Source organism: Takifugu rubripes, chromosome 4, assembly GCF_901000725.2.
Source record: "Takifugu rubripes chromosome 4, fTakRub1.2, whole genome shotgun sequence".
NCBI lineage: Eukaryota > Metazoa > Chordata > Actinopteri > Tetraodontiformes > Tetraodontidae > Takifugu > Takifugu rubripes.
The window spans coordinates 6,389,701-6,417,697 of NC_042288.1; the positions used below are offsets into that span (position 1 = coordinate 6,389,701).

General features: G+C 43.1%; 1 protein-coding gene across 12 annotated transcripts; it reads right to left on the bottom strand.

Annotated features, from left to right (window-relative positions):
• Positions 1-10: 10 nt before the first annotated feature.
• camk2g2 (calcium/calmodulin-dependent protein kinase (CaM kinase) II gamma 2) lies at positions 11-27,997 on the bottom strand. 12 transcript variants are annotated; one of them, XM_029835692.1, is made up of 22 exons: positions 27,769-27,996; positions 26,834-26,928; positions 15,868-15,927; positions 15,273-15,327; positions 15,018-15,083; positions 14,827-14,899; positions 13,641-13,743; positions 13,384-13,467; positions 12,541-12,635; positions 11,272-11,394; positions 10,904-10,987; positions 10,786-10,828; positions 10,189-10,248; positions 8,962-9,002; positions 8,241-8,273; positions 7,260-7,334; positions 6,245-6,289; positions 5,498-5,552; positions 3,472-3,547; positions 3,152-3,246; positions 2,815-3,066; positions 11-2,678 (listed from the first exon to the last, which is right to left on the bottom strand). In XM_029835692.1, the coding sequence occupies exons 1-21, from the start codon at positions 27,831-27,833 to the stop codon at positions 2,834-2,836; spliced, it is 1,659 nt and encodes a 552-aa protein (XP_029691552.1). In that variant the 5' UTR covers positions 27,834-27,996; the 3' UTR covers positions 11-2,678; positions 2,815-2,833. The 12 variants fall into 12 exon arrangements, with proteins under 12 accessions (XP_029691552.1, XP_029691553.1, XP_029691554.1 ...); XM_029835693.1 differs by lacking the exon at positions 6,245-6,289 and having other exon boundaries at positions 27,769-27,997; XM_029835694.1 differs by lacking the exon at positions 10,189-10,248.

The window sequence follows — 27,997 nt, forward strand, 5'->3', positions numbered from 1 at the left end:
ACATCTGAAATCAACCATAGCAACTGCATGCCGGTGTTTTTATTAAGCACATACACAAAACAAGGAACTTATTTTTAACAGATGGTTTTTATTAAATAATCATGCAAAACTCCAGCATCCAATTTTAATTCATAACAGACACACATAGCCCCTTTTATTATAAAGTTACAATGCAATAAATTTAACACAAGCTCAGGCTTTGCTCATTTGAATGTGAGTGTCTGATCAGCTCAGTCGGAGCATTTCAGAACCTCAAAGATGCAAGTAACAGGTTTCCATTTCTGTATCAAGTCAACCGTGATAACTGAGCAGAAAGTAAACATGCATATTTCTTTCATTTGTAAAACTGCATATATTGTACTGCCGTGCTGCGATTTGCCTTTTTCAGCACTTTAAAGCATTTCAAGGATCGTTTTTGCCCTCTGTAGAGTTCAACACGTCCACTTCACCCGCAACAAACAAAGATATACGAAGAAAACTAGACATCTCCTGTGAGCTGGTTTTCTTTTTTAGGTCATTAGTGCCATCAAGCCAATCTATGAAATCAACATATTTGGTCCCAGTTTGGGCAATGAGTCAAATCAGAGACCTGCAAAGTTCAAATTCTACCTTCTACGTAGGCTTCAGCGGAGCAGTGAGGTCCCTCTAGTGTTCCCACAAACATCAAAAATGTTTAATTCTCTAAACGTTCTGGGCACACTTTAAAACAAGACTGTGCACCCAAATTCAACGTGAATGCACATTAAAGTGGGTTAAATATGCAAATAAAAAATGTTCTCTGACTGTTACTAAGGCTGCTTCCTGTGGCAGACACACACACGCACGAACGTTCCAACATATCAAAAATATGTCTGCATAATTTGCCTCCATATTGAGAAACACTACCACATCTGTATGTCTAAAGAGAAATGTCTTTTTTGCATAAAATTTTGCTGACTATATAAGAGTGACATCACAGCAAAGTAACAGTCCAACAGCTGGAGTGACCCAGATAAATTTGGGCAGGGGAGGGGGTTACCACATGTCAATCAAGCACAAATGAATGCCTCATTTCAATAACACAATTGCAGGCAAGATTCTGAATTCGCGATGGCAGATTTGGGGAGATGACATAATGCGACAGTGGAATTTAGAAAATCTACAACATCCACAACTTTTAACAGCCCCATGGGCGTGCACAAGAAAACAGAAGTCGAGTGCATCGTGGGATCTTCATGCTTGTGCAGTTGTGAGGGCATGGCAGATGTGTCACGTGACTCGGCGCGGCTGTGAGCGTGCAAAGATGCGATATGTTGTGTGATATGTGATTTCAGAGGTCTTCAGAGCAGACTTCACCCCTCTGCTGGAGTCATGCGGACGTTTGACCGCTGTTAAGATTCCGTTTAAAAGCTTTTTTAATGGGATCTTTGTCTCTCGTGTGCAAACTTCGATAATATCGTTCTGTAGCTGCTGCTCACACAACTGATAATAATAGAACATCGAAACACCAACACAACACTTACAACAGAATCTTACAGGGACCAGACAACTGCAGGGGTCCCACAGCCCTGGTGCCCCCCTTTAGCTCAAAACCTTTTAAAACATGCTTTTGTTAGACATCACCAGGACTTTACACTGAAGAACAGCAAGCCAAGACAGACAACACACAGTTTATAAAGAACAGCCAGAACAGGAGACGGACATCACCGACACCATCGTGGTTCTGAAACAACAAGACTGACGGACGTGGAGGGCAGGGGTGAAGGAAGCAGGATGGGGGGGAGCTTTGGGCGAGCACGTCCCAAAGTAAGAGAGCTTCGCTCCCTCGGGAGAGCAAAGACTTCAGCGTCGGGTCCACGTGTCTGTGTAAGGGCAGTACAGGCCGCCGGAGACACTAACGCATGCTTCACCATGAAAACAGAAGGTAGGAATCCACAGAGATTTGGCCGAGTGCGCCCATGCGTACAGAGCAGGAAATCGACTGACGGCGCCACCTGGTGTTTCACGAGAAACACATCAAATTGAGCCGCCATGTGTTTGAATCTTGAGTGTGTGTCTGTGTGTGTGCGCGTGTGAGAAACCAGAAACGTTTACACCTAAACTGTCAATTTCCTAACCCCCAAAAACACAAATAACCTATGCTTCCATAAATTATCTATATACACATTTCCATTAAATACAATTTGATTAAAAATGATGCCTTTAAACAAAAAGAGTCCGACCATTAAAAATTAAGAGTTGAGCAAAATTAAAAAAAAAAAAAAAAATCATTTAAACCTCTCCAAGTCCCATTAATGAAGTGTGAAGTGTACATGTTCTACTGTTAATAGTTATTCCATCTATTTTCTTATATTAATACTTTTCCAGACAGCAGACAGAACAAGGGTGTTTTTAAAAGGCTGAGTGAGGAGGACAGGAAACAGGACCACCACAGTGTCACCAGCAGAAACATGCACCATCTGCAGGACCAGCAGCTTCAGCACCAGCGTCAAGCTGGGGTTGGACCAGATCGGGCTTCCGCCGCTGTTGTCCCTCATTCAAACAGGCCTTTAGAATATGCTCGTGTGTGTCCCCGTCTTTACTTCACTTCAGAAGGTGTTTTCTCCACATTTGAGTTTTAAAACTTGCCCAACAGGCTCCTGGCACCAAATCCACCACAGCCAATAAATGCTCCAAACAGCTCCAGAGTTCAGGCAAAGCTGGAAAAGAAGGAAGATGTTGGCTTCAGCATTAATAACTGAAGAGGATAGGCCACGCCCACCCCTGACCATCTGAAGCAGGACTAGTTTAAACAAGAGCAAAACAAGGTGATAAATCTGGGGGACATTCTCCTACCTGGGCCCACGAGGCCCTCTCACTGCAGTGGTGCGGCCGGTGCTCCTGAGCAGTGGAAGTGTACATTGAACCATTTGGCATCACGACGCTGCCACACCCGTGTTTCCTCCGACTGGCAGGAGCGCGGCCGGCCCTGGCCGTCCATGTACTGCGTCAGGCGGATGTACGCTATGCAGGCAGCGTCCTCGCCGATCAGGTGGACGTGAGGGTTGAGGATGGTGGTGTGCACGGGCTTGCTGTTTTTACTCAACACTGCGGGGGTGAAACATGCACAGGACTGTTCGTCAAATCAAGCACATTGAACAGAAAACACATAAAACACCAAGAAGCAGCTCACAGTTCTCGAAGTAGAACTTGTGAAAGTCCATGCCCTCCACCAGGTTTCCCAGAGACTCGGGCTCGAACGAGGTCAGTCCCGGGTCACAGATTCTCCTGTCACACACAAACAGAGGGAAGATTGACGGTGTTATCTTCTGCTGTATCACATTCCTATCAAATAATCAAAAAAGAACATAATTCCCCCACAAAACTGCACAGTTCTAATTGAACCAACCATTTACAGCCTGAAATTATGATTATTCTGTGCAGGAGGCAGCAGATATTTTTGATGTTGGAGGTTTTTTTTCTTTTAAAATATCTTTAAATGTGCAGACTTACGTATAAGCATCAAAATCGCCATTGTTGATGGCTTCAATCAGCTGCTCCGTCATCTTTATTATCTCCTGTTTACGAGCTGTAAAAAAATAACCGAGCACATAAGACTAATGAGTGAACGACACTCAGTGTTACTTGAGTAAACAAGACCAATTAATGCTTATAAAAAGGTTTGATTGAATAATTCAATAACTGATCTTAAGTGTATCTTAATTCTCCTTCGCCAATAATAATAAAACAAGAAAAAGTGAGTGAGAAATCCTGGCAAAACCAGTTTCTTCATGATTTAAAGGCACATCACACACGCACCAAATGACGGCTGTGTATTCTGACAGATTATGTCTGTTAATAAATAATAAATAAATAAATAAATCATCCTCAAGAACCTTCTAATATTCCCATCCTGGCTCTTGGGGCGGTCACCTAGAAGCCTTTATAAATACGACTTGCCACGTATTTACTCTGCTGCAATTCTCACCCCCTACCGACAGGGGCAGCAGACCAGATTCTGGGGCCATGAGCTTGTGTGTGTGTGTGTGTGTGTGTGTGTGTGTGTGTGTGTGTGTGTGTGTGTGTGGATGGGGGGTCCACGAAACAAAATAGCACTTGTCAATGCTGAAAAATCATTAAAAATGATTTTGTTTCAGAAGCTGAATAAATGTAATTACATTTCTGAGGAAGGCCAGTAGGTGGCAGCATAAGAACGAAGAGCAGCTGTAATTTTGTAGTCAGATCTGGAAGTTTGCATTTCTGCGCAGCACTGCGTCTTGTTTTAATAGATTTAATGTTTTGGGGGGGGGGGAGGCTAATGGCTGAGCAGTAAACCAGGTTAACTGTGACTGACTCAGGGGGAGGTCGGCAGCAGGGGTCCAAGAGCCCAGTGTTGCTGATTTTAATACCACTCTTTTTCTCACTATTTTTCCAAAAACAGCAGCCTTTAAGGGGCTTTACACATCACTGTCCAGGCCAGAGTTCACCAAGTAAAAGGAGTAAAAGGCCACACTGGAGGCCACCAGATCTACCAACAGCACATCAAAAAACTCACTTCAGTTGTACTGAAAAGAAAAAATAAAATAAATTTTAAAAAAAACTCTGGAAAAAAAGGGGAACACTTTCAGAACCGAGTGTCCGCAGCTGCAAAAGGCGACATGATATAAAGATCTGCTGACAGGTTTCAGCTCTGCAACTTTCCTGTTGTTGGGAAATTTTCAGTTCATCAAAAACGATCCATTTAATTTAATAAGCAGCACCTCCGAAGAAATCCAGAGAAAACGTCTCATGTCATCAGCGATTATCCTGCATGAGGCAGATTCCTGTTAAAGCCACAGGAATCTGCCTTAAGTAACAAGATTAACTCTTTTCTAGAAGGCTGAACGCAGCTCTGTCCTACTTCATTCACCTGAAAACACTCAAGGCTCATCTCACTCACACAAACACACACACACTCACACACCACAATAGATCAGACAAAATGTGTCAGGCAGCAGTAAACAAATTTTGCAGCTCCTTAGAGACAAAGGATCAAATCAAATCTACATTTATGAAACCTAAAAATGATATAAAGGTGTCAAATCAATAAAGACTCATCAGAAAGGGGGCATCTGGAGATCAGGAGCTATTTGCAATCTTAATTCCTTCCTATTAAATAAAAAAAACAGCAGTCGAGTATATTTAAAGACGATTGCAGGTCTCAAAATCCCTCTATTGTATGAGATGTAGAGAGAATACGATGCCTGGCTCAAAGGAACTGAGGTTTAGAAATAAACAGTTCCAGTGGAAGGGTGTAATCCTCCCAGGGGACTCACACCTATTAAAAGACCACAATGTTTTATTTATATTGTTGAGTCACATGATTTCATCCTCTGACTCAGATCATCATTTTTTATGCATTCAGGCTTTTTCCTTCATGGAGACTTCTAATATATTTCTTCCCCTGACAGAAGACCAGTAGATCAGAACCTTTGGTTTAATCATACAGTTTGAAAAGCACAAACTTTAGCATGCAGAAGAGATGGAAGCTGGACCTTACCTTTCCTACCTTTCAGCTCCTCCTCTTCTGTGTTGTTGCAGCTCTCTGTGGAGCCCTGAAAGATGGAGACAAGCAACAAGGAATGGGTGGACGCACAGGAAAAAGGGGGGCGAGAGCCAGGCAGGCAGCTTGGAATGTGGGTGGAGTGAGCTCTGGTCGGACATGGTTGGACATTTTACTCATACGGACACAGGGACAACCTGACAGACAGACAAAACGAATGGCTCCCTCCCAGGAGCACAAACCAGCCAGGACGCCAGAATCAGAGCAGCGAGCTGCGACTGTGTTAAAGTGATCGTTTCCCCAAGAAAATCCGGAAAAATCCCAAATAGAAGACAGAGTGTGTGCAGCAGAAGAGCTAAAATTTGGTTCTAAATAGACCTTTATATGATATGTTTAGTAATGTATACAACAAAAATCATGATCTGTGTTCAGTTTTGCCACTATTAGGATAATAATGTACCTTTTATGACTGTATAATGTTCTGCCAATTTTTGTTATATTGATATAAAAAGAAATAAGAAAAACCAGGTGATATTTTTAACTTTTTTGATTTGGTATTGATTCACTTTAATAATAAGACCTAAGTAGATAACTGTTGTGAGGCTCTGTAGCACTAAAACATCAGGATTAGCAGTTCAAAATAGTCCAGATTTGCTGAGTCAACATTCGGTGCACAATAAAAGTGCAGAGAGGAGAAACCAGAGTCACCGGTGGTAACGGTGGCTGGCAGGAAAGGGGCCTTACCTTGGTGCCGTCAGCTGGGTTGTGAACAACAGTGGTCTGGGCTTCCTGGGGGGAGGCAGGAAACACTTTACCATGTCGGGACTTAATGGTTTTCAGGGTAGGGAGATGCCAATGGCAACAAATATAGAAGACAGACACTACAGATGGAGGTCACAGGGCATTCCTGGTGATTCAGTGACCTGATCGTAGCCGTCAGGAGGCACCGTGTGAGTGTTCACCAACTGTGAGGCCTCGAAGATCATTTCAGAATCTCCAAAATGCAAGAAAGCACAGAGATCTAAACACAGTTACGGCCATGACTGAGAAAGAGGAGGCTCACGTGGAGGTTGTGGTATAAATCTTTAGATTTTCTGTCAAATGTACGACAATTTCACTGGCTGCGGCATCTCCTTCTCAGTCTTGACCACAGGAGCATTCGACACAGTGATTCAAGGTGTCCCAGCAGAGCGTCAAGCACCGAGGATGTGTGACGGCCAGACACTGAGCTTCTGGATCAACAGTGCATCCGGCCACAACTGAGTGTCTTAATGATGGAAGTGATCCCAGAGTGTTTAAACTACTCAGTCCCAAACATCACTGCATCAATCGTTTGCAGGTAGAAGAACAGAAGAGTTAGACGAGAGACCGTGACGTGACATTAAAACTATGTAACAGCATCAGCAGTAAAGCAACACTGGTTATAAAGGACAGAATTTGGGAGGAACCAGGTCACTTCCTGCCCGCTGATGCTGCTGAGCAACCTGCTGATGAGGATGAAAGCTCCAAAAAACTCCTAAATCTACATATTTAAAGCAAGCCTTTATCAATTATGGATGGACGACTGCCATTAACCCACGAAAATCTGTCACAGTTTGTCAAATCAGAAGCAAAGAGGCTGAAGGTGAAGGTTGTGAAAGAGGCCAAGCTGCAGGGAATATTCACTAGACAGGTCACAAAGCAGGAGGAGACAGGACTGATGTAAAAGAAGGTGAAAATGGTGAGATAAAGTGAAAAGAACCAAACAGGGATGATGTACCATCGGCGCTGCGGATGACATGCTGCTGTCTTTGGTGCTGCTGCTGCTGACTACACTGTTTTTACTGCTGTCTCCCTGTGACCGGGGCAAAGAAACACAACACAGAATGACTCCCAACGCTCCCCACAGAGGTAATCCTGCAACCCTCCGGGGACGGCAGCACAAAAACAGGGAATACGCTGCGCAACCCCCCCGACGGAGACACATATCAGAGACCTGCAGGGCGAATGACTGCACCACCTCTCTGTCCCAAAATCGGCTCTACTGAGAGACTCTATTGCTAAACTTCTTTGTCCAATATCTGTATGTAGACAGAAAATTAGGTTTTTAAAGCAGCAATTCACAATAAGAGTCTGTATCCAAATCACAAACCCAATTTCTGGAGGCCTAAAGTCAGAATATGAGTTGTTTTTAATGATCAGTCCAAGTCTTTGCATGCAGTGAAAGGCCCCGATATTTATTTTGGTTTTGCTGAAGAGAACGAGTGTGCACGAGGAAGGTTCTGCTTTTTTATTTACCGGTAATAAACAGATGAAACCATAAACAGCTAACCCTTTAGCAGCACCTTCTCCTGTACTGACTAGCAGGACAACCAGTCAAGTTCCCAGCGAGCCTGCCAGTTTAAAAGGACAATTTTATTCTGTTTTAGTTCAAGTTAAAATTGTATTTCTCAGCTCTGTCTGGTTATTTGTCAATGTGTAACCATTTAAATGTTCTCTGTTACTCGGGATTAATGCATTCGTGATGTATGACCCACAAATCCTGATTTTATCCAATGAACTTTGGCATACAGGTCCATCAGGATGTGAAATGGTTTCCATGGTAGTTATGGCAGAAGCAGATGCAGAGATGCTGAGGAGGCCTCAAAAGGAGGCACCAAAACAAAACTAATCGGACAAAGTCAGAGGGGAAACCAGAGGGAGGAATGACCCGGAGAGACGGAGCATGAAAAATGAACGTAAACGACCGAGCCCATCTCACCATCAAACAAACACTCGAGCTGGATTTCCTTTTCTGACAGACGAGGAGGAGGCGCACGGAAAAAAGAAAGAGAGGGTCATCGGGAAACAAGGAGCGAATTAAAAACACAGAGTGAAGCTGTCAGACTGATCCCAGAGGCGGGAAAACTACTGCACAAGCTTAAACAGATACAAAAATGGCAAAAAGGGATGTTAAAAAGATTACAGAAGAAGAAAGAACGTTTAAGAAAGAACAACAATACACAGGTTATACAGCTAACTACAAGATTGGACTCATGGCGGGATGCTGATTGCTAATTCTACCCAGCCCCCCCATCAGCAGGAGGGTCCCCCTACATGAGCCTGGTCCTGCTCAAGGTTTCTTCCTGTTAAATGGGAGTTTTTCCTTGCCACTGTTCCTTGTTGGGGGTCAGGCCCTGGGATTCTGGAAAGCGCCTAGAAACAATTTTGATTGTAACAGACACTTTATAAATAAAGACTGATTGATAATTTTGGCAATTCACTGCATGCAGACGCTGACTGTCAATTTAGAATAAGCCGGAAGCAGCAAAAACGTCTCTTGTAATAAATGTTTAAGTATTTTAAGACCCCTTTTAAATTAACCTCACTCATAAAAAACAGAGAAAAGTTCTCCAGACAGTTGAACCATTAAACAAAGAGACCACATTCAGGAAAAGAACACAGGAAGTGGCGTAAGAGCATTTCCAGGTCAGGGCGCTTACCTTCACACCATCAGACTTTTTGTTTAGTAACGATTTACACGCTGAAAGAAAGAAGAAAAGACGCAGTTGAGATGGATCAGTCAACAGAAATCGAAGCTTTTTTAAAATGAGTCCAATGTTCTGTCAGCTGATTTCACAAACTGTAACAAAAGAACTCAACAGACTGTTTAAATAATTGTTTCACTTATTTCCAAAGAACATCTCATAGCCGAGTCTATTACCTTAAAAAGTAATAAGAAGAGAAAGGGGAGAAGTGAAGAGTAACGTCTTTAACATTATTATATTTGGTATTCATAATTAACTAAAAGTGTTAATAACACATTTAATCCTAAAAGTGTTAATAACAGACGTTTAATCTTTTTCACAGAGCTGGTGGGTTCATGCAGCATCATGACCATTTCAGAGTTATTTCAGGACTAAAGGAAAATAAAAACCATCGAAATGTCTACTTTCCGCTTAAGGATCAAAAACAGACTGAAATATTTTCCTTTCTATTTCCGAATAGATAACCTTTACAAAAGCCGCTGGGCCGGTCACGTGACCAAAGCTCAGGATGCTTCATTCTGGGTGGATTCTGCAATCGTGCTGTTTGACTAGAATAAGGCATCCGTGAATATGGTCACTTTTACAACACATTTACCTGATTTCCACCTGACTTGAACACAAATTTGCTCCATCATGCACATGTTTCATACAGGGTTCCCCAGCCCACTAGCAACTTTCCTTTGAGTTCTGTTTTAACCGCGCAGGCGGGAAACAGCAGACAAGGAAATATTGATTACAAAGGATGCTGCTCATTCTGCTGGACCAGCTTTGCATGCAGGTTGGCGCTCTGAACTGGACTCAGTGCTCATACACATGCTTGGCTTGCTGTTAGAACCAGAGCCATGCAGAGGGAAGAAGCGGCCATCGACTGGGCATCAGCTGCGTGTCCTGAAGGAGGCAAAACTGGGAATGTTCCCGAGGTACTGGAGTGTCTGTGGGTGTTTACAAGAGGAGGGGCACACATGCAGCCTGTACGGCTTCTGCATCCGTGTTAGCTTGTGGAAGTTGATGCATGTTAGTATGTGTGCGTTTGTGTGTCAGATGCCCGGGTGCAATCAAAAGAGGCCCGTCAGCGTGTAGGAGCAGCATGCGAAGGGATTCAACCAGCCCAGGCAACATGCCATTAGCCTGAGCACGAGGTTGGCAGAACGCAACTCCAACAAGCCCTTCAAGCAAACATACCTTCCTGTGCCATCGCGGCCGTGCTGGTGGTGGCGGCAGGGCTGGTATGCTGCCGTCCCACTATCGGACAGAGAGGGATGCAAAGCCCGACATCCTTCAGGATTACTAATTCAATCTAAGATTGTCCCGAGTATTAAAAAAGAATGCAGGTTCTGCTCTGGAAGTATTAATATAATGGATGCTAACTGGATAAAGCTGCTAATTGAAGCCACATAAATCCAATCAGTCCTCACGGTAAAAAGTAGGTGGCTCTTAAACGCAGCAGCTTCCATTAGCGCATGTGAAGACAGCCGCGTCGATGCATTAGCTTGTTAGTCTACAACGGAAAGCTCACAAACACTTATTTAAAAGTGCGTCTGGCCCTTTCTCCATTGTATCTGCTGACGGAGAGGAAACCTAAGCCTGAAGTGTGAAGCTACCGACAAAGCCGAGAGGAAATGTGAACAATGAAAAATAGTATGCGGTTATGGGGACAGGTTTGGGTCAAAGGTTACCGACAGGGATTAAAACAGAAGAGCAAAGCTTCCTTAAGCAAACAAAACAGTAATAAAACTAGATTTTCCTCCTGATGTGTGTAGTGTTGCTGAGAAAACTCACCTGAAAAGGTCCTGGACACCAACATTGTAGTGAGGATAGCACCCTGCGGAGAGACAAAGACATGTGAAAATGCACATCTGTGTGCGTTTGCGTGTGTGTGATTAGTGTCACGGCTCACCTTAAGTTTCCTCCTGGCGTTGAACTTGCGCAGACACTCCACAGTCTCTTGGCGGTGCATCATGGAGGCCACCGTGGAACGTTGCTTAAAGAGGCAAAACCACCATTTAATATCACTTTCAGAACGACCTTTGAAAGGCTTAGCATAAACTCGTAAATAAGTCCTAACAAAATTAAATAATGCTCATAAAAGATCTTTTTTCTATAAAGGACGAAAATGTTATTCTCAGTAGTATTGCTAAAAACACTGAATAACCAGTGGCCAAAGCTTTACAGCACTATGATGAGCAGCATTAAAAACATCTCATAATAATGAAGTTGGAAGTATCAAAATGGTGACATGATTATTAGGATGAAAGTGTGACTTACGCAGACCCAAGGATGCTTGAGGGCCTGGTCGGCAGTGATCCTTTTGGCAGGGTTGATCGTTAACATCTGATTGATCAGATTCTTGGCCTCGGGGGTCACTGTGTCCCACTCTGGTGAGGGAAACTAAAAGAGGACCAGGCGACACGTTTTACACCAGCCTCAGGAACCAGTTAAAAAGGAAACTAATTCTAATAAAGCATTTGACATCTTCCACACTACAGGATTATGGGTAGTGTAGTTCATTTTCTTTAAAAACAAAAATAGGCTACTTTGATGATAGCTTCCTTTTATAGCGTAAACATGTTTCAAGAAGGTTGTAGAAGAATATTTTAGATGTGGATGTGTGCAAGTGCACATTATCTGACAAATACAGAAGTCACATTAACAAAGGCGTAGCTAATGACTTTAGACTAGGCAGGTCAGCACTGCCCATTCACAACCACTGTTTAAGCTAAGCTTATTATCAAAAAAGGATGTTGCTAACTAGCTTAAATTATGCGTCTATAATTATTGGCCTGACAGCTGAAAGAGTACCAAAATTGTTCGAATGACACAGTAACATCACCGAAAATTAAATAAGTCCAAAATATCACAAAGACTTTAAACAACCCGTCTCCATATCAACAAAATCAGTATCTACAGTTATCTGTCAAACACTTCATATCATTTAACATTCATTAGATTAGGTGATTTCCAATTACGGAAATAAATAAAAGTAATAATTTCCCAAGACTCAGAGGATGCAACAAGATAAATAAACCACAGAGGCAATCCCATATCAAGCAATTAATACTACAATTGTTAAGGAGTTATTTAATGAGACTTAATGAGCTGTAGCGCATCGCTCGTCTAGCTTTTAATTACTTCAAAATGAATGAAATCTGATTATGTTTTAGAAATCGCCTTCCATGAACTCCGAGGCTCTCCAGAGACATCAACACGTTGGCCCCAGCAGGAAGTAACAGGAAATTCCATGACTTTTCCTGTTTATTGTTGTCAGAACCATCTGAAAGTGTCAGTTGTAGTGACCAGACAGTCAGCAGGCAACACTTCCTGTTTCCACTACAGTCAGCAGCCATCCAGATAACTGGTAACCACAGCAACACTTTCTCTTTGATGGTCGAGTCATTGTCTTCTACCTACTCTCTAATATCGGCATATGGATTCAGATAAGACACTTCCTCCAGCGTGCGCTGGTCGTTAGAAAGCGTTTGTACAGACTTGCATATTTAAATCTGCTGATAAAAAATATGTCAATAATTTACTCACATCGTATGCGCCTGCTTTAATTTGTTGGTAAAGTTTGTGTTGGTCTTCATCCCAGAAGGGAGGGTAGCCCACCAACAAGATGTACAGAATCACACCTGTCACACAAAAAAGTCCAAATTATAAATTAATGTGTACATCAGAAAAATATCAAAAATATCAGCCTATCATTCATCCCGTCACTTGATTGACAGGGCAGCCAGTTAGATGACAACTGAATTTTGACCTTTAGGTCACCGCTCGAGCGCTAAGCTATTCAGCGAATTACCTCTGATTTTAAGCCATCGCTAAAGCTTATGGTCATCAAAATGAATGAGGGAGCGGGACCAAGTAAGAAGACAAAAACATATCACTTTCATACGAAATGAGAGGTGGACTTTTTTTTTTTCACGATGTCATTTTCGAAGTGCGTTGAAGATTATTAAGTACGTGAAGATTATTAAGTCCAAATAGCGTTCCACCATGACTGATGAACATTTGGAAGTGTGCTTGAAGCTGGCTGTCAGCAGCTACTGTCCGGACTATGCGTCCCTGGCTGATTCAATTCTAGATTGTCTTTAAAGTAAACTCAGCCAATTACAAAAAAATGTTAATAGTTGATTATTATGTGCGTTTTGCATTATTGGCTCATTCGGTTATGCAAGGTACATCAACATACATTGTACATACAAAGAAACCTCGATACGTTTGAAAATAATTAGATGTTTTGCATTTTTGTGGTGGGTAGATCATGTTGACTTGGTCATTTTGTAAGTAGCTCGCATGCTGAAAAAATGTGAGCACCCCTGGTGTACATATTCAGGAGTCAAAGTTTCCCTGAAGGAGCAAATGAGCTCAACAACTGACCACATGCCCAGATGTCCACTGGTCTTCCATACGGGTCCTTCCTCAGTACCTCTGGTGAGAGATATCCTGGAGTTCCAGCAAAACCTGTCAAAATTAAGAAGACTAAATCAGGTCGGAGAGAGCTGCATGTTTTAATGTCAAGGCTGGTGTGTGACCTTTAAATCTATGTGATGCAGCGAAGGTCTTAACTTGCTTTTTAAGAGCCAAAGGCCACAGACAGCAGCCTTTCACAACTGGAGTAAACACGATATTCTCACCAAACCATGCCTGTTGCTCTCCCTGCACCTCGATGGCTAAACCGAAATCGGCCAGTTTGACGGCTGCTCCCTTCATCTTACTGGCCAACAGTAGGTTCTCTGGCTGCAACAAACACACACATTGTTCTTTTAGACCTTCTCCACTTAGAAAGCTCCTTATTTCTCTCTTAAATCCAATGTGCATTTTTGGTTATTGTTCAAAAACCTTCAAAATGCAATTTATAGAGGAGCGAGCTGCTAAAATGAACACCAAATTATTAATGTTTCTCCTTGGGTGAACTCTCTGATGTTTTGAAGCACAAGTTGAGATCACAAAAAACACACATTTAATTAAGAGAAGGAGAAATAAAGATGCCTCCATGTCTGCATGAGTGGATGAGTTGCAGGAGCACGATGACATCTACAGCCAGTCAGCCGTGATTTGGTCAAACAGGAGACAGAGGCCTCCCCTAAAGAAATGACCTTTGTAGTCAGCTGTCAACACATTTAATACAGAACTCTTGACAGTTCTGACCAATAAAACTGCACTGCAGACGATTCAGGACACGGCCTGTTTAAGGACACATGTCTTATGGCATCAATATTCAGTTATCTCATTAAAACCTATACAAAAGGAAGAAAACTCTCAATGAGTCATTTGCAGGTTTTCTCTCCTAATTACAGTTCCACTTTAAAGCCAGTTTTAACTCAAATAGATAATGTAGAACCGTAATACAGTTTTGGTATTTTTCTACGATCATAGGACCTGTTTGACAAAGACTCCGTGTTTATTAGTCCTCTTTTTGCCATTTAGAAAATGCGGAAGAGTTATAAACACGAAATTGACTGATGATGTTGGTGTCTGCTGGGGGTTTGTGGGGGGGCCAGTCTCGCTGTGGGCAAATACATCACCAGCCAACCTGCTATTAATAGCAGCCGGTCTGCTTTCGTCATAGCAGAACAGACAGTAGCAGGAGGAGGGGGTACAGATGTGGGGGAAGATGGGAACAGTCTGGAGGTGAAGAGAGTCGGAGGATGCTAATCTCTTAATCTGCTCTTCACGTAAGAGAATGACGTCCACACACGCAGTGCGTTTAGACCTGCAGCCAATCTCTTTCTTCCCAATTCACAAAAAAAAAAAAGTCTAAATAAAAGCAAATGTGACATCAGACGTACAAAAAAGACCCTCTCACACAAGATACCTCACCTTCAGGTCCCTGTGCACGATGTCATGCTGGTGGATGTGACAGATGCTCTCCAAGATCTGATTGATGCAGTGGCTTAAAGAGACACACAGACTCAGCAGTAAACCTTCGACATCACATTTGTGCAAGGAATTAAACACCTCAACATGTTCTCACCCATTTCACAGGCAAAAGCAAGCTGAGCTGACAGTACCTTGCATCTGACTCGCTGTAGTACTCTCTAGCAACGATGTCCTCAAACAGCTCTCCTCCGGTGACGCTGCAGACCGAGAGAAAACACCCATTTATCCTCAGATCCACAATGATGACTACCACTGAATTTATAGTCCCATTTATAGTTTTATACATCAGATATTTCACCTTCGGTGTGACTGACATCTGACTGCAGACAACAGAAACCCGATAGTGCAGTGTTGTTAACTAGCGACCACATTGGTGAGGTACTCACAGGTCAAAGACCAGGTAGTGGAAACCCTCCTCCGAGATGCTGTCGTGCAGTCGTACTATAGAGGGAGGACGAAAAAGAAAGGTGTTGATGCTCCGATGACTGAATGAATGAATGAATGCAGTTTTCCATCAGGACAAATTTGCATTTAGTAACTGATAACTTGTTAATAATATGATTTACGGTCACCGAAGTCAGTAATTGGGAACAAATAACCCTTAAAGGGATCTTGAGAATAGAAACGGTTAAGTGTTCCTGTTTATTGGGAAATGCGCACCGCCTCAACTCCAGTGGGAATGGGCTCTTGACAGAATGGTTGCCAGGTTTTAATCGTCAATAATGAATCTGATGGCAGGAATTGGGTTTTCTCCCAGTGAAAATGAACAAAGCCAGCATGACTGCACAGACAAGAGTGACACACTCTTTCAACTGCAGCCAGCAACAAACAAACAAGCAACAAACATTTTTGTTACTATAAAAACACTGTGCCTATTTTTCCTGGATTCTACATGTAGGTAATATTATGGGGGGGGGAAACCAGAGAGATCACTGCTGTTCGGATGACACATCTGCCTGCCTCCTCTCTTTAGGTAATTACCGATGTTTGGATGCTTCAGGAGACGGCAGATTCTCGCCTCTCGCTCCAGTTTCTGATGATCTAAAAGCAAGAAACAAAAACAAAGAAAATGACTGGATGTGCAGACAGAGGACAGAGAACAGAACAGAGGTTATATAACATCTTCTGAATTGGATGGTTTTATATTGTTCAGCAGCAGCTTTGCACGGGAAAACATCCTTTATTACCTGGTTTTGACTAAATAGGAATAATTATTAGATCGGTCAAGCATTGATTTATAGAATTATTAAAACTTAAAGTCAGATTTGCAAGACTTTTAGAAATTTGGTACATTGATGTTGCATCCAGCCCCCCCCACACACACACAATAGTCAAATGTACAGTAAGTAAATGTACACATAAGGTTACGGTCAAGTTAAACCCCAATAGCAGCTGCTGAGAGTTTAGTTGTGGACAGTCAGACAAACACTGAACGAGTGTGTCCACCAACAATCTCGGAGCTTGATGCACTTAGTGAAATTAGTCCAGTGGCTGTAATACAATCAGAGTCCAGTTAATTTAATGTTTCTGATGAGAGGATATCAGAGTGCGTGCACGTGCTGGGTGTGGGAGAGTTGAAGGGTGTGAGCCCCAGCAGCTGGTCGTAGAGAGACAGATGGGCTGAGTGTGTGGCAGAGAAGAAGAGACAGCAGACGCCTCTAATCCCCATCCAGTTGAGGCTTCTGTTGGCGTGATGAGGTCAGGACAACCATTAATGATACAACTGCAGCGTCTTAATGATTAACATGCTGAGTGGAAACTAAATGTGTCAGGAATCAGGGTGGAGGCTCAACTCTGAGGTTACAGAAGGCTTCAGCTTCAGTGAAAATCGATAGATGAAAGTATGTATACATTGAAAAATAAATGCAGGTTTGCACGCAGAAACACACACACACACACACTTTAATCTGTGTGACCGACGTATTCACCGAATCAAAGCATTCTGCAGACATTCCGCAGCTTGGTTCTCAGAGCCTTATTGGGTTATTCTGGCCGCTCTGGTTCAGCCTACAAAAATAGACTTCTTTGTGCTGACCCGAGGTGGCAGCTTTATTTTGCTTTTGATAGCAGACACAGTCTGGGCTGAGAAACGGTGGAAACGAAAGCCGTCCAGTAAAAAGATGACGGCTTGGCACACGTTGGAAGGGGACTAATTGCGCAGGACAAAGACAGCAGCTGAATGGAAGCTGATCAATGTCAAAATAAAAATGGCAAATCACAGAGTTGGACGTCACCCCCCTGCTGTGAAACATGTCAGCGTCCCAGTCAGACAACCAAGTTCAAACGGCATCCTTTTTTTACAAAACACAGCGAGAGGAATCGGTGTGAAACTTTCTGCTGTTCTCTCCAGAGATGCAGCGACATCACAGCATCTTCAGCAGGCTGAACAGCATGCAGCACTTAACCCGATTGGACTGAGTGATAACCGACTGGCTGGCACATCATTAAACTCATTTATCCACCCGGCCCTCCCTTTATTACCATCTCTAAGAGAACGGATGTGTAGATGGCTTCTCCCAGCTCACATCCTCTGTCTGGAAGCAAGACCCATCAACCATGTACCTCATTTAGCTTCTGCCTGCAGAGACAGCCTCTACATTTCAATAAATCTATCTAACTAAGCTCACAGTGGAACAAATACCCCCCAATAAACTGAAAATAAGCAAAAGCACTTCGGCCCTCATGCCGTTTTCTGTAACAAGTGGTCACAGCGGTGGTGTTTTTCTGCAGTGCAGATGTTGATCTAGGTGTTTGTGGGGTTTCTGGCACAGCCGCACCGTGTTTCCTGTTAAACTGATATTTTTCAGCCCTTCACAAATACCCCAAAAAAGAATTTAGCAAATCTTGACAACACCACTAAACCATCTGAAGCGCAATATCTCAGTGCACCATATGTAGTTATTAAAGAGTCGGCGTGCTCGTTGTGGAGGGCTCCTCAAGGGAGACAACAAGAGATCACGGTTGCCACGTACCGTTCTTTATCTGCTGATTAGAGCCGAGCTGGCGATGTGCACAGTCAGCGCAGCGGGATTTTAGCACGATGAGTCACCATCACAACCGGAGCGCACAGAACAGACTTTAAAAAAAAATCATTGTGATGCCGCCTTCAGGTCTCGTAACACCCCCGACAGAGGTCAAAATGCATCTGCAGACATCAGCAGAGGGAGGTGTTTTTCATCTCAGCGAAGCTGGTGGTTCCACATAAAGCATTCGAGTAAATCAAGGAAACAAACAGCCCCAAGTCAGGAATAAACTATTGTAGTGGCAATGACTGAAGTTCAAGTATGGTCAAATAAACACAGCTATAATATATGGCCCGGTGATGGCGGAACCATAAGAGGAAAGTACAAAGCTATTAATTCGGTGATAAGCCAACAAACAATTTCTAATAGTCATTAAGCTGACTTGTGTTATCAAACATGTTGCAACAAACTCACAGCTGTCATGAGTACATATAAAAGAACTTAAAAAGGAAGTGAAAAGACAAGTTTTAACAGAGCAAATATTATTAGAACTATGGAATGAAAGGACGTACAGCAGAGGAAGAGTTTACAGCAAACAAGGTTTGCAGGTGTGGGTCACAGCTTGTTATACTGGTGTCATCATCTGAGGGTAAAACGGGATTAAAAGACGACCTCCAGAAGCGGGATCAATGAATGAGAGAGAGAAAAAAAAAAAACAGACAAAGATGGAGTCAGTGAGGCCCGGTGCAGACGGGGGCTATAAATAGACCCAATCCTCGTCTGGCTTACAGCTCTGAATCACACCGACCCGTCCTGCCCTGCGTCACCCTGCAGAGATGGGCGGAGGAACAGGCTGAGACAGACTGGCAGAAGAAGCCAGACAAAGGCACAAAAATGAGAGTTTTGAGACATCAACAAGTGGGCCCATTCACACACTGCTGTGAGGATAGTCTAGTGTCGGTGGGTCACAATAGGAAGGACAAACCAGAGAGGACGGCACCGAAACAAACAAATGGGTAATATTGACAATAATGTGAATATTTCAGTCCTCAAATCCATAGATCCTGTTTTGTCCTTCAGTCCTTTATTTCCACTGCTGAAGCTCCCGCACATCCAGCATCCACTAAAGGGTTTCAGCTCAAACCCTTTCTGGCCCCGTAGCTGTGGTCAAGTCACTTCAGATTTAGCTCTGAACATGTTTCCCACTTTACATTTTGAAATATGCTGCAATTCAAATCAAACCTATGATGATGAGAAGAGAACTCGCTTCTTCCATGTTCGTACATGCCGTTTTGAAATTCAGGATGAAAACATTGTGGTGCTGTGGTGTGTTTGTGTGCGTGCATGTGTGTTTAAGTCTGAAAGGAATCAGAGCAGCTCAACCAAAACATGTGGTGACATTTTTCTTTGCTCTTCTTCTGGTTCTTGAGATAATGTTTTATTTTCGTCCGCTTAATATAAGAAACCGTCCTCGGTTGCCGTCTGCGGCTCACTGCGTGTTAACTGAGGGTGTTAAATGAAGTCTAACAGGAACTTCGCCGCGTTGCCTGGAGAGACCATTTACATTAGCTTTCACAGGAAAAAAGACCCAGTGTGTTCCTGCTATGAACCCTTAGAGAGTTTATTTTTAAAACTAACAAATATAGCCAAAAGAGGTTCCTTTTTGATGTTTCTGCTTCCTCTGTCTCCTGCCTATGTTGCCATCTTCTGTCTCATTCTGAGAAGTTTCCCCACTCTGACCCATTAAATGTCTTTTTACATAGAATTTCAGAAGAGAGTACAAGTCCACCACACCACCAGCCATCCCGCTTGAACTTCCATATGAGACATGATGTTCCGTAACTTCATTCTCATTCAAGGGGTCCTTTTGGCCAGTCCTGCCCTGCACTTTATTAAGTTGTGCACATGAAAGAATATTTTTGCACCATTTGTACAAGCACCTTAAGGGATGTTCTCCTTATTTGGCAGAGTCCTGATTAGAATTTGGGATGTCATTTCAGTTCCACTAAAGTTCAGAACTGCAACATTCAATCTCTCTCAAGATTTGCTTCATAGAATACCGAAAATGTTTAAACACTCATTCAAAAATAACTATAAAAGGCAGCATTTTTATATGTGTATTGAGTCTCGGGTAGAATCCAGACTTCGTTCTTTCAGGATTGACTGTGTTTACCATTCACATCTCAACAACATGGTAAATGGCACGGGCTTGTGTACATGCTGTGCACAGCAGCTTATACACACTTCAGATTTACTGTTAGCTCGTGAGCATGCCAGCTAACGTGGGCAATGTCTCGAATCAGGACGTGCTGGTGTGGACGAGACTGTCGAAAAAGAAGAAATGATAACTGCTGTGTGAGGCTGTCATTTTTAATAATGCTCCACCGGCCAAGCAACCCAAAAACAGCAGTCACTGGTGTTTATTCCTCACGATATTTCATCTGCAAATACACCATCAGCTGAAGATAAAATGACCAGCCCAGCGGAACACATGTCCATGCACCTACAGCTGGTAAAGAGCAAAATTAGCTGCTATCCTGACCTGATCTGGCACATAAACATCTGCTTAGTTAAAAATCTATAAAATACCAGCATAATTTGAGTGATAAATCCATAACCTGATTAACAAGTTCCATCATTTCTCCAAATGTGTCATCTGCCTTCATGTTGGATTGTGGAAAATGGAGGAAAATATTCAAATGGAATTAAGTTTATACATTCAAATGCAGTTATCAATATTGAGAATAATATGGCACAGTAAATGTTCATTGTTTTGTTAAAATTTGAATTAGGCTTTTATTATAAAAGGCTTTTCTGATTGTGACACTGGAAACAGAGAGTTTGGTGCCAATAAAGGGAAGGAACAACCAAACCCAAATGTTATAAATCACCCTTGGAGCCAATTTTAAATGACATTACCAAAGACATTTCAGACATAACTACCAAAGCATCATACCGGGAAGAAAGGAACCTGTGTGCCTACAGATTATAGTATAGGATCAATACTGGGCGTGTGCTTGTGTGCGGCTGCTCAAATATGCTCCTCTTGGGAAAACAGCAGCCTTGTGCAAAGAAAGCTCAGTATAAATGGAGATAATGACAACAAAATGTCAACACATATTCACAGTCATCTCCGTGCTCTGGGCCTCTCTGTTTGCACTGGGAGTCCAACTGAAACGCAAGAGCAGCAGCCAGCTTTTACTTTTTATTGCATCATGTTTGTAGTTTGTATAGATTTCAAACAAATGTAAATCATTCAGGTAGACTCCCTGGACCAAAAGGCCAACGCCTCTCTGTACTAAAGCCACTGCATTAGATCCTGACATTGCATAATGGCTGCAGGGTTTCAAACCTTTCAGGTGAGTTATTCAAGCCAAACGGCAGCAGGGCCGTCCTGAAAGTTTGCATGCCTGTGTGGGTTTCCTACAGGCACTCCTGTTTATTCCTACAGACCAAAAACATTCTGAGTAGGATTAATGACCAGCCCCATATCCCCACTCCTGTTGTGACTGCAGGTGAAAGCGTATCGAAAGCCTGAATCCCCAGACTGACCAGTCTCATTCTAATGGCTGGAAACAAGATGGTAGATGTCTTCTTTTCATCCACATTTAGTCCTGAGAGCACGGGCTGCATTTTTGGAGCCGGTAGAAGCTTCAGGAACTGCTGTCAGAATAAAGATCTAAAACTTAAACATTTTACAAAAATCCTTTCGTGTGATTGACATCCAGGCTGAAGTTCTGACTGAAGTGGGCAGATATTTATTGTGCATGACATGCACAGAGGAACATTCTCTAATCTTTGCAGCCAGATGCCGACAACAGCAGTGGTGGTGGTGGTTACCACAGACATGAGTAGTTTGAATGACAGTGAGCGTACAATTTAATGTCATAAATCAAGATGCTGCAAATGTTCATGCCACCCCCCCCCCACAACCCCACATTCCAACTTGGTGCTTGAATCACTTATCAACTTTCTAAATGTCTACCGCCTCAACTTTATTCTTAACTTTGCCTTCTACTTCCTTCCTTACATTCGTCTTCCTTCCTTTTTTAGCCCTTAACTTTATTTCTACTACGCTTTGTGCATTTCATGCAGGATGCAGGACAACCTGTAAAGATGCAAAACAGGTATAAGTTATTTTACTCAGTTAACTACTGCCGATACTCAACCATCAAGACTTAAAGAGACATCATAGAGGGACGAAATGTAATAAACTGGTAGGTTTACAGGCTAATCTGGACAGATGGGCTCACATGCACGACACGACTCCTTGATGTCGTGTAATCCAATAAAATGCTGGCAAGTAGTAAAACCTCAAACAAGCTCAGCCAGAAAACCCTCATCAGTCCCCCCCCCCCCCCCCCATTACTGGCTGTAGATGCAGAAATGTGAGGTTTCTTCCTGCTACATATTGAAACTATGAAGAATTTGAACATTTGGAGTAGATCTGGTACACATCTCAGCCTGGGCTTCAGTTAACAGTAGTGGGGATTTTGTCCATTATTTATGATATCAGTCAGCTCCCCCCGTTTGTCCGGCATACTAAATTAAAATTTTATTCCTGTTGGCTTCCGTGTCATACCATATGCTTTAGAAAGGAGCAATAATGCGGAGCTGATAATGAGACAAAAAGAGAGCACGATAGATGCGACAGAAAGAGAAAACACGCACTGGCACTCCTATTTCAGTAAGAGGATGGTGCAGACACATGCACCACGCTCGTGGCATTAGACACAATTTCTGCTTGACCAGTTCACACTCTGTTCATATCTACATCCTTCTTTAGCCATATGCGACTCTCCCTCTCATCAAATATTCACAGTTGGTCCCATTAAACATTCACTGTGCAGCACTGCTACGTTTATCTGCCCTCCACCATCCAGCCTCCAGCTAGTGCACCAGAAGCCCACCAAAAGCCTGAAAACATGCACACAGGCTGCCTACATCGTGGGCAACGTGGCGACCTGGTGTAACAGAGGAGAGGAGGAGGAGATGGGGCAAAACAGTGGCCAAAATGGAGAATAAGACTAAAAGGTGGCAAAAGGAGAAATGAGGGAGAAATACCAGATGAAGAAGTGAAGCAAAGGAAAGTCTGAGGTCCACTCCAGCACTTGTTCATGTTCAGTGAGAGCAGAGAAGCCTCAATAATTCAACAGTAGGTCGAGCATAGCGACACTCTTCCTCCTGTGCTTTTGCTGACATCACAAGGCCTTACCTAATACAGGGGTAAAAATACACTCCGACACAATAGGTGACACACAATTGCAGCTAAATATAAACACACGACAACAGCAAGAGAGGACAGGAATGCCTAATTTGGGTCTGCATCTGCAGTGAAGCCGCATCTCTGCAGGTGACAAACTCCCATCTATATGCAGGGGTGATCCGGCGTTGCAGAATGATGTGACAAGGCTGTGCCCAGTGAGACTGACCTTTAAAGCAGCTGGTAGACATTAGCTGCTAACTACAAGATCAACAACTCCAAACTTGCACTCTGGAGATTGAATGAAGGGGCATTTTGCTGCCTGGTCTTAATCTCTGAGAAAAGAAAAGAGAGGTTCTCCTTGAAACTCGAGAAAATCATTCCTGAAGTCAGTTAAAAGGGGCGATAGTAAGGATACTCGCCACTGTAGCTACAGGAGGGGCTAGTCGTTCCAAGATTGAGACGAATTCAAATCGTTTGATTTTCTGCTGCAGTTCTTACTTAAAACAGGAGGAAAAACAGGAGGACTTGTACAGCTATCGAGCCCCAATTGACCTTCGTAAGTTGAAGTGGCGACACAAAGGCCGAAATCTAAATCAAAGCATAAATATCTAGCATGTGGCGTTCGAGTTAAAAGTTAAAGGCATATTTTTACAAATTAAAAGCATATTTTCAAACATAAATTCAATTCTTTTTGTCTTTCAGAACACTTTCTTTTATTCTCTGTCAACAAAGTAAATGTATTTCTATTCACCACAATTATCATTTGATTTCCAGCTCCACTAACAGTCGATAAATCTGCACTTTGAATAAAGCATCCGTGCCCTAATTCATGCAGAGACAAAGTTTTTTGCAGTCAGATGAGTTTCCATAGTGAACTGACTGTCAGAGAGATATTAAAATCTCCCTAATTTGCTTTTATTGCATTTTTAAAAGTCTAACCAACAACTTCTGGTGCTTTGTGTGTGCAATATCACCCACATGAGAGTCACGGTTCATCACCAAAACACTCTTTTTGGATGAGTTTGCACAAAAGTGAATGTTCCTCACCAAAGTACGAGTACAGAAACAGAGAGACTAGATCCAATACTTTTGAGAACACTTCCTCTATCAACTTCTGTTTCCTGTGGTGTCAGAAAGGCTCATCTCGTCTTCATCTACTGCACCAAGCCAGTCACATTAAGACACTTTTTTAGTATTTGGAGGATTGGATGACAAGGATGACTGATCAGAATTTAAAATTTTAATAATGACCATTGGCTGTTTAATGCAGGTTGATGTATGTCATGTACGTATGTCCAATAAGAAATGGTTCTTTAGTGAGAAAATCTATCAAGAAAAGAAAATGAGCAGCATTGACAAGTTATTAGTGATGAGCAGCAGAGTTGATGCACGTGCATGAATGACAGCGACCATGTGCATATGCGAGTGTCCGCTCGAGTGACTGCAAGCGTGTGACGCCACATGACCGAGACATAATCTCTGACCTCACCACCAGCCGCCGAGCTGTCCCTGAACAGAGAAATGAGCTTAATCCCGCCTGTGCACGCACACAAACGCGGCATAAACACAAGCGATCCGGTCTGGGATATCAGACCATCAAAACAAGCAAACTGCAAAGCATTTTAACCAATGAAATAAGAAAGGACAAGAAAAAGTGAAAGAGAAATGCATTCTGGGAGCTTGACATCACCACAACATCAGACTGACGGGAAGAGATACATCAGGCAGGATTAATGGGTGGTGCACGCCTTGGAACTTGGTTAACGATTTCATAATTATGTTGGGGGAAAAAAGGAAAATGTCACACACATGCATCACATTATCAGGCTATGAACTTATTTAATATGCTAATAAACATTTTTGAATGAAATTGAAACATTGAAACATTTATAATGTTTGAATTATCTCTACGCATGAACTCCTCTATTAACTGGCCAGTTTTAACTATCCTTGTTTTATTGTGTTCCAAACACAGGACACAAAAGCAATTAGACTGCTCAAGCGTCACAATACACTGACTATTTAACACAATATAGAATTGCATGTATAAATTCAGGTTCTGCGCAGTCAAACAACAAATTTGCGAGATGCGATAGCGTCCCAGGGACCTGTTGGCATCAGGCAACGGCAAAAATGGCCGATTCCTGCTCGTGTTGGTGACACATTTCATCTCTTCCCACGTTACCTAACATAATTAGAAGGTAAATCAAAGTATTCTGCTTGAACTGTGACATTATCTCTGGTTCCTTCTGGTGACCGACACAACTGAAGGTAAAAACAGTCTTAGTTTGGTTGCTAAATATCAGATTCGGAGCTTGTAACTATGTGGCCTGACTGAACAGTGATTCTAACCTAAACATAATATTCTAACCTCGGGATGACTATTTCAGCACATAATAAGGAAACTGTAAACCATCTAACAAACAAATGTGCATCTGTTACACTGAAAGAGTTGGTTCAGGAGGTGAGCTGTTAAGTAGGTGAGATTAATGTCTTGTTCCAAAGACAACAACCCCCCCCTTCCAGCCCCCAATATGGCCTCTATGGGCAGCCTAAGGGATGAAGCAATTCCCATCAGCTCCAAACCACTGCCAACACAGCCCTCTCCAAAATACACACACACACACACACACACTCACACACTCACACAAGATTGATTGGGGATTGTAAGATCTCAAATATTTTGCTTAAAGTGTGTGGGCGAGGGAACAGTAAAAGACATAAAACAAAAGGAGATGGTCAGGCACATTTGAGCGATAAAAGAGAGAGAATAGAGATGAATTCAGCCTACAGCCTCTCAGAACATCAGTCTGCAACTGGCACAGCTCGGCTTTTCCTGCCACCGCTCTCGCTCGAGTGGTCCAGTGCAGACGGTTACATACAGAGACGGTGCAAAAGAGCCACTTTGAGGAATACAAACATTTGCATGATCAGATAGGTCAAAACGTTGGAAAGACGCTCTTTATGCAAAATGGGTTCAGATTACATATTCAAAGTGCGCCAAACTGTTAATATTCAAAACACTTCCCACAAATTGTGCTCAATCCCCACGTGACTGTTCAGCAGAGACAGAACAGCAAAAAAAAGAAAAGAAAAACCTGTCAGGTATATTTTTCCAGAGCAAAGAGGACGGGCAGAAGGCATCTTTGTATTGGAATACTGCTTCTTAGGTCTGAGCCAGCACGTTCTCCGAAAAACCTGTTGCTTTAAGTGCACTGGCAGTTAAAACGGATTGTTTTATGACCTTTTAAACAGACTAAATCCACTGAACATTGACAGAGTGGTACAAACGTGCTGCCATCTTGTGTGTTCGCTGTCAACACCTCAAGTCTATTTCTGACTGCAGCTGAAAGTTACACTTCAGAAAAGTTGTAAAAAAAAAAATGTTTTGTTTCATTGGCAAACAGAGAAATGACTATATAAATGAAGCTTGGTGGAACTGACTGTCTTTGGCACTCCTCAGACTTGCATGAGCAGCTGTAAAATCTGCAGTTTGAACATTTATAAATCAGCCAAAGTAAACATGTTCCTTTACAACTTAGTCTGCGTTGGGTTGTTTTTTGTTTTTTTAACATTTCTCTGTAATCGTCAGCGTTCTTCTATTGTGAATATTAATCACTGAAGACCTTTTGTTGAGGTGATAACCTCACTGGCCAAAACTAACTTGCTTTTCAGGACGGAGAGGCTGCACCGCATCGCTGCCACTCCAGAAGCTTCCTATTGTTAACAGTCAGGCTGCATCATGCATGCTGCTCCTGCAAAGTCCGACTGCATTTACCTCTGGCTGAGAGTTTCTTGGTGTTAATAATTTTTGCAGCATACTCCTGGCCGGTGGCCTTCTTGACGCATCGGCGGACAACCGAGAAGGCTCCCCTGAGGCAGAAGAATCAGAAAAAAAGACGTGATGAGTCAGGTTTTTGTTGGATTAAGTGCATGAATGTGAGCTGAGCTTGCCATATTCCAGGGACACGCATCAATTACACAGAAAGGGAAATGATGCATATTTAATCATGTCTAATATTCTGAGTATGAGAAAAGGTCGTGGGTTTTTTTTTTGTTTTTTTTTTACTGGAGGGGTGAGTTAGCTTAACATGAGTCTGGCTGCATGAGAACATACAGAGTAGAATTGACATTTAACCGCGTTTTCTCATGCTGGCTGCGTCTTCCACGCACACCTCCCTGAGAGCGGTTCGCCGCACACGCAGATTAAACCTTACAAAGTAGCTTTGTAGTCAGGCAGCAAACTGTGGTCCTGGTGTGTGTTAATCTGCGTGCAGCAGCCTGAATGTGCCACAGCCACAGTTCGGTGTGCAGTAAAACGCCCCTTTTTGGTGGCTTGACACATGCGGGAACTCTGCAGTAGACGCGCACAAACACGGCTCTGAGTGGCCGAAGCCGAGGATGCCACCACACAGCGGCTCCGTGCAAAACGACGCAGGCGACCCGCCGATAAATGGACTGAGGACACGAGGTTTCACACCTTTCGCCCTGGCAGACCGGCGCCGCCCGCCTTCTGAACGCATTAACGGCTAAAGACGAGCCGGAGCTCGCCGCTGCAGAGGTGGTCCTCCTAACACCCCCCCCCCCCCCCTATTTTATCAACACGGGGGTAAACGCACATAATAACAGCAGCAGAGAAGCGTGCGCGCACGGACACGCAGACACAGGCAAAACAGGCTGAATGCAACAAGAGCGGCGGAGCTGGGCGCTTACTTTCCGAGTTCCTCGTACAGCTGATATTCGTCTGTGAAGCGGGTGGAGGTCGCAACTGTAGCCATGACGACTGTAGGACAGGCAGAGCCGGGAAGAGCCTCGCGATTCAGCAGCCGCCTCGCGCAGGTTTCAGAAGAACTCGTGAAGGTGGAGAAGAGAGGAGCGCGAGCTCAGAGAGGGCGGGGGCGAGCCGTGTTGTAGTAACAAAGATCCTCTGTAAATAGGATGA

What these genes read in the sequence shown, in the direction of transcription:
- camk2g2 (XM_029835692.1), bottom strand. Translation starts at nt 27,833, where the DNA reads ATGGCTACAGTTGCGACCTCCACCCGCTTCACAGACGAATATCAGCTG. An exon ending in ACCCAGCTGACGGCACCAAG is followed by an intron (nt 5,553 to 6,244) that starts GTAAGGCCCCTT and finishes TCCATCTTTCAG; the next exon opens with GGCTCCACAGAGAGCTGCAA. An exon ending in GGCGATTTTGATGCTTATAC is followed by an intron (nt 3,247 to 3,471) that starts GTAAGTCTGCAC and finishes TGTGTGTGACAG; the next exon opens with GAGAATCTGTGACCCGGGAC.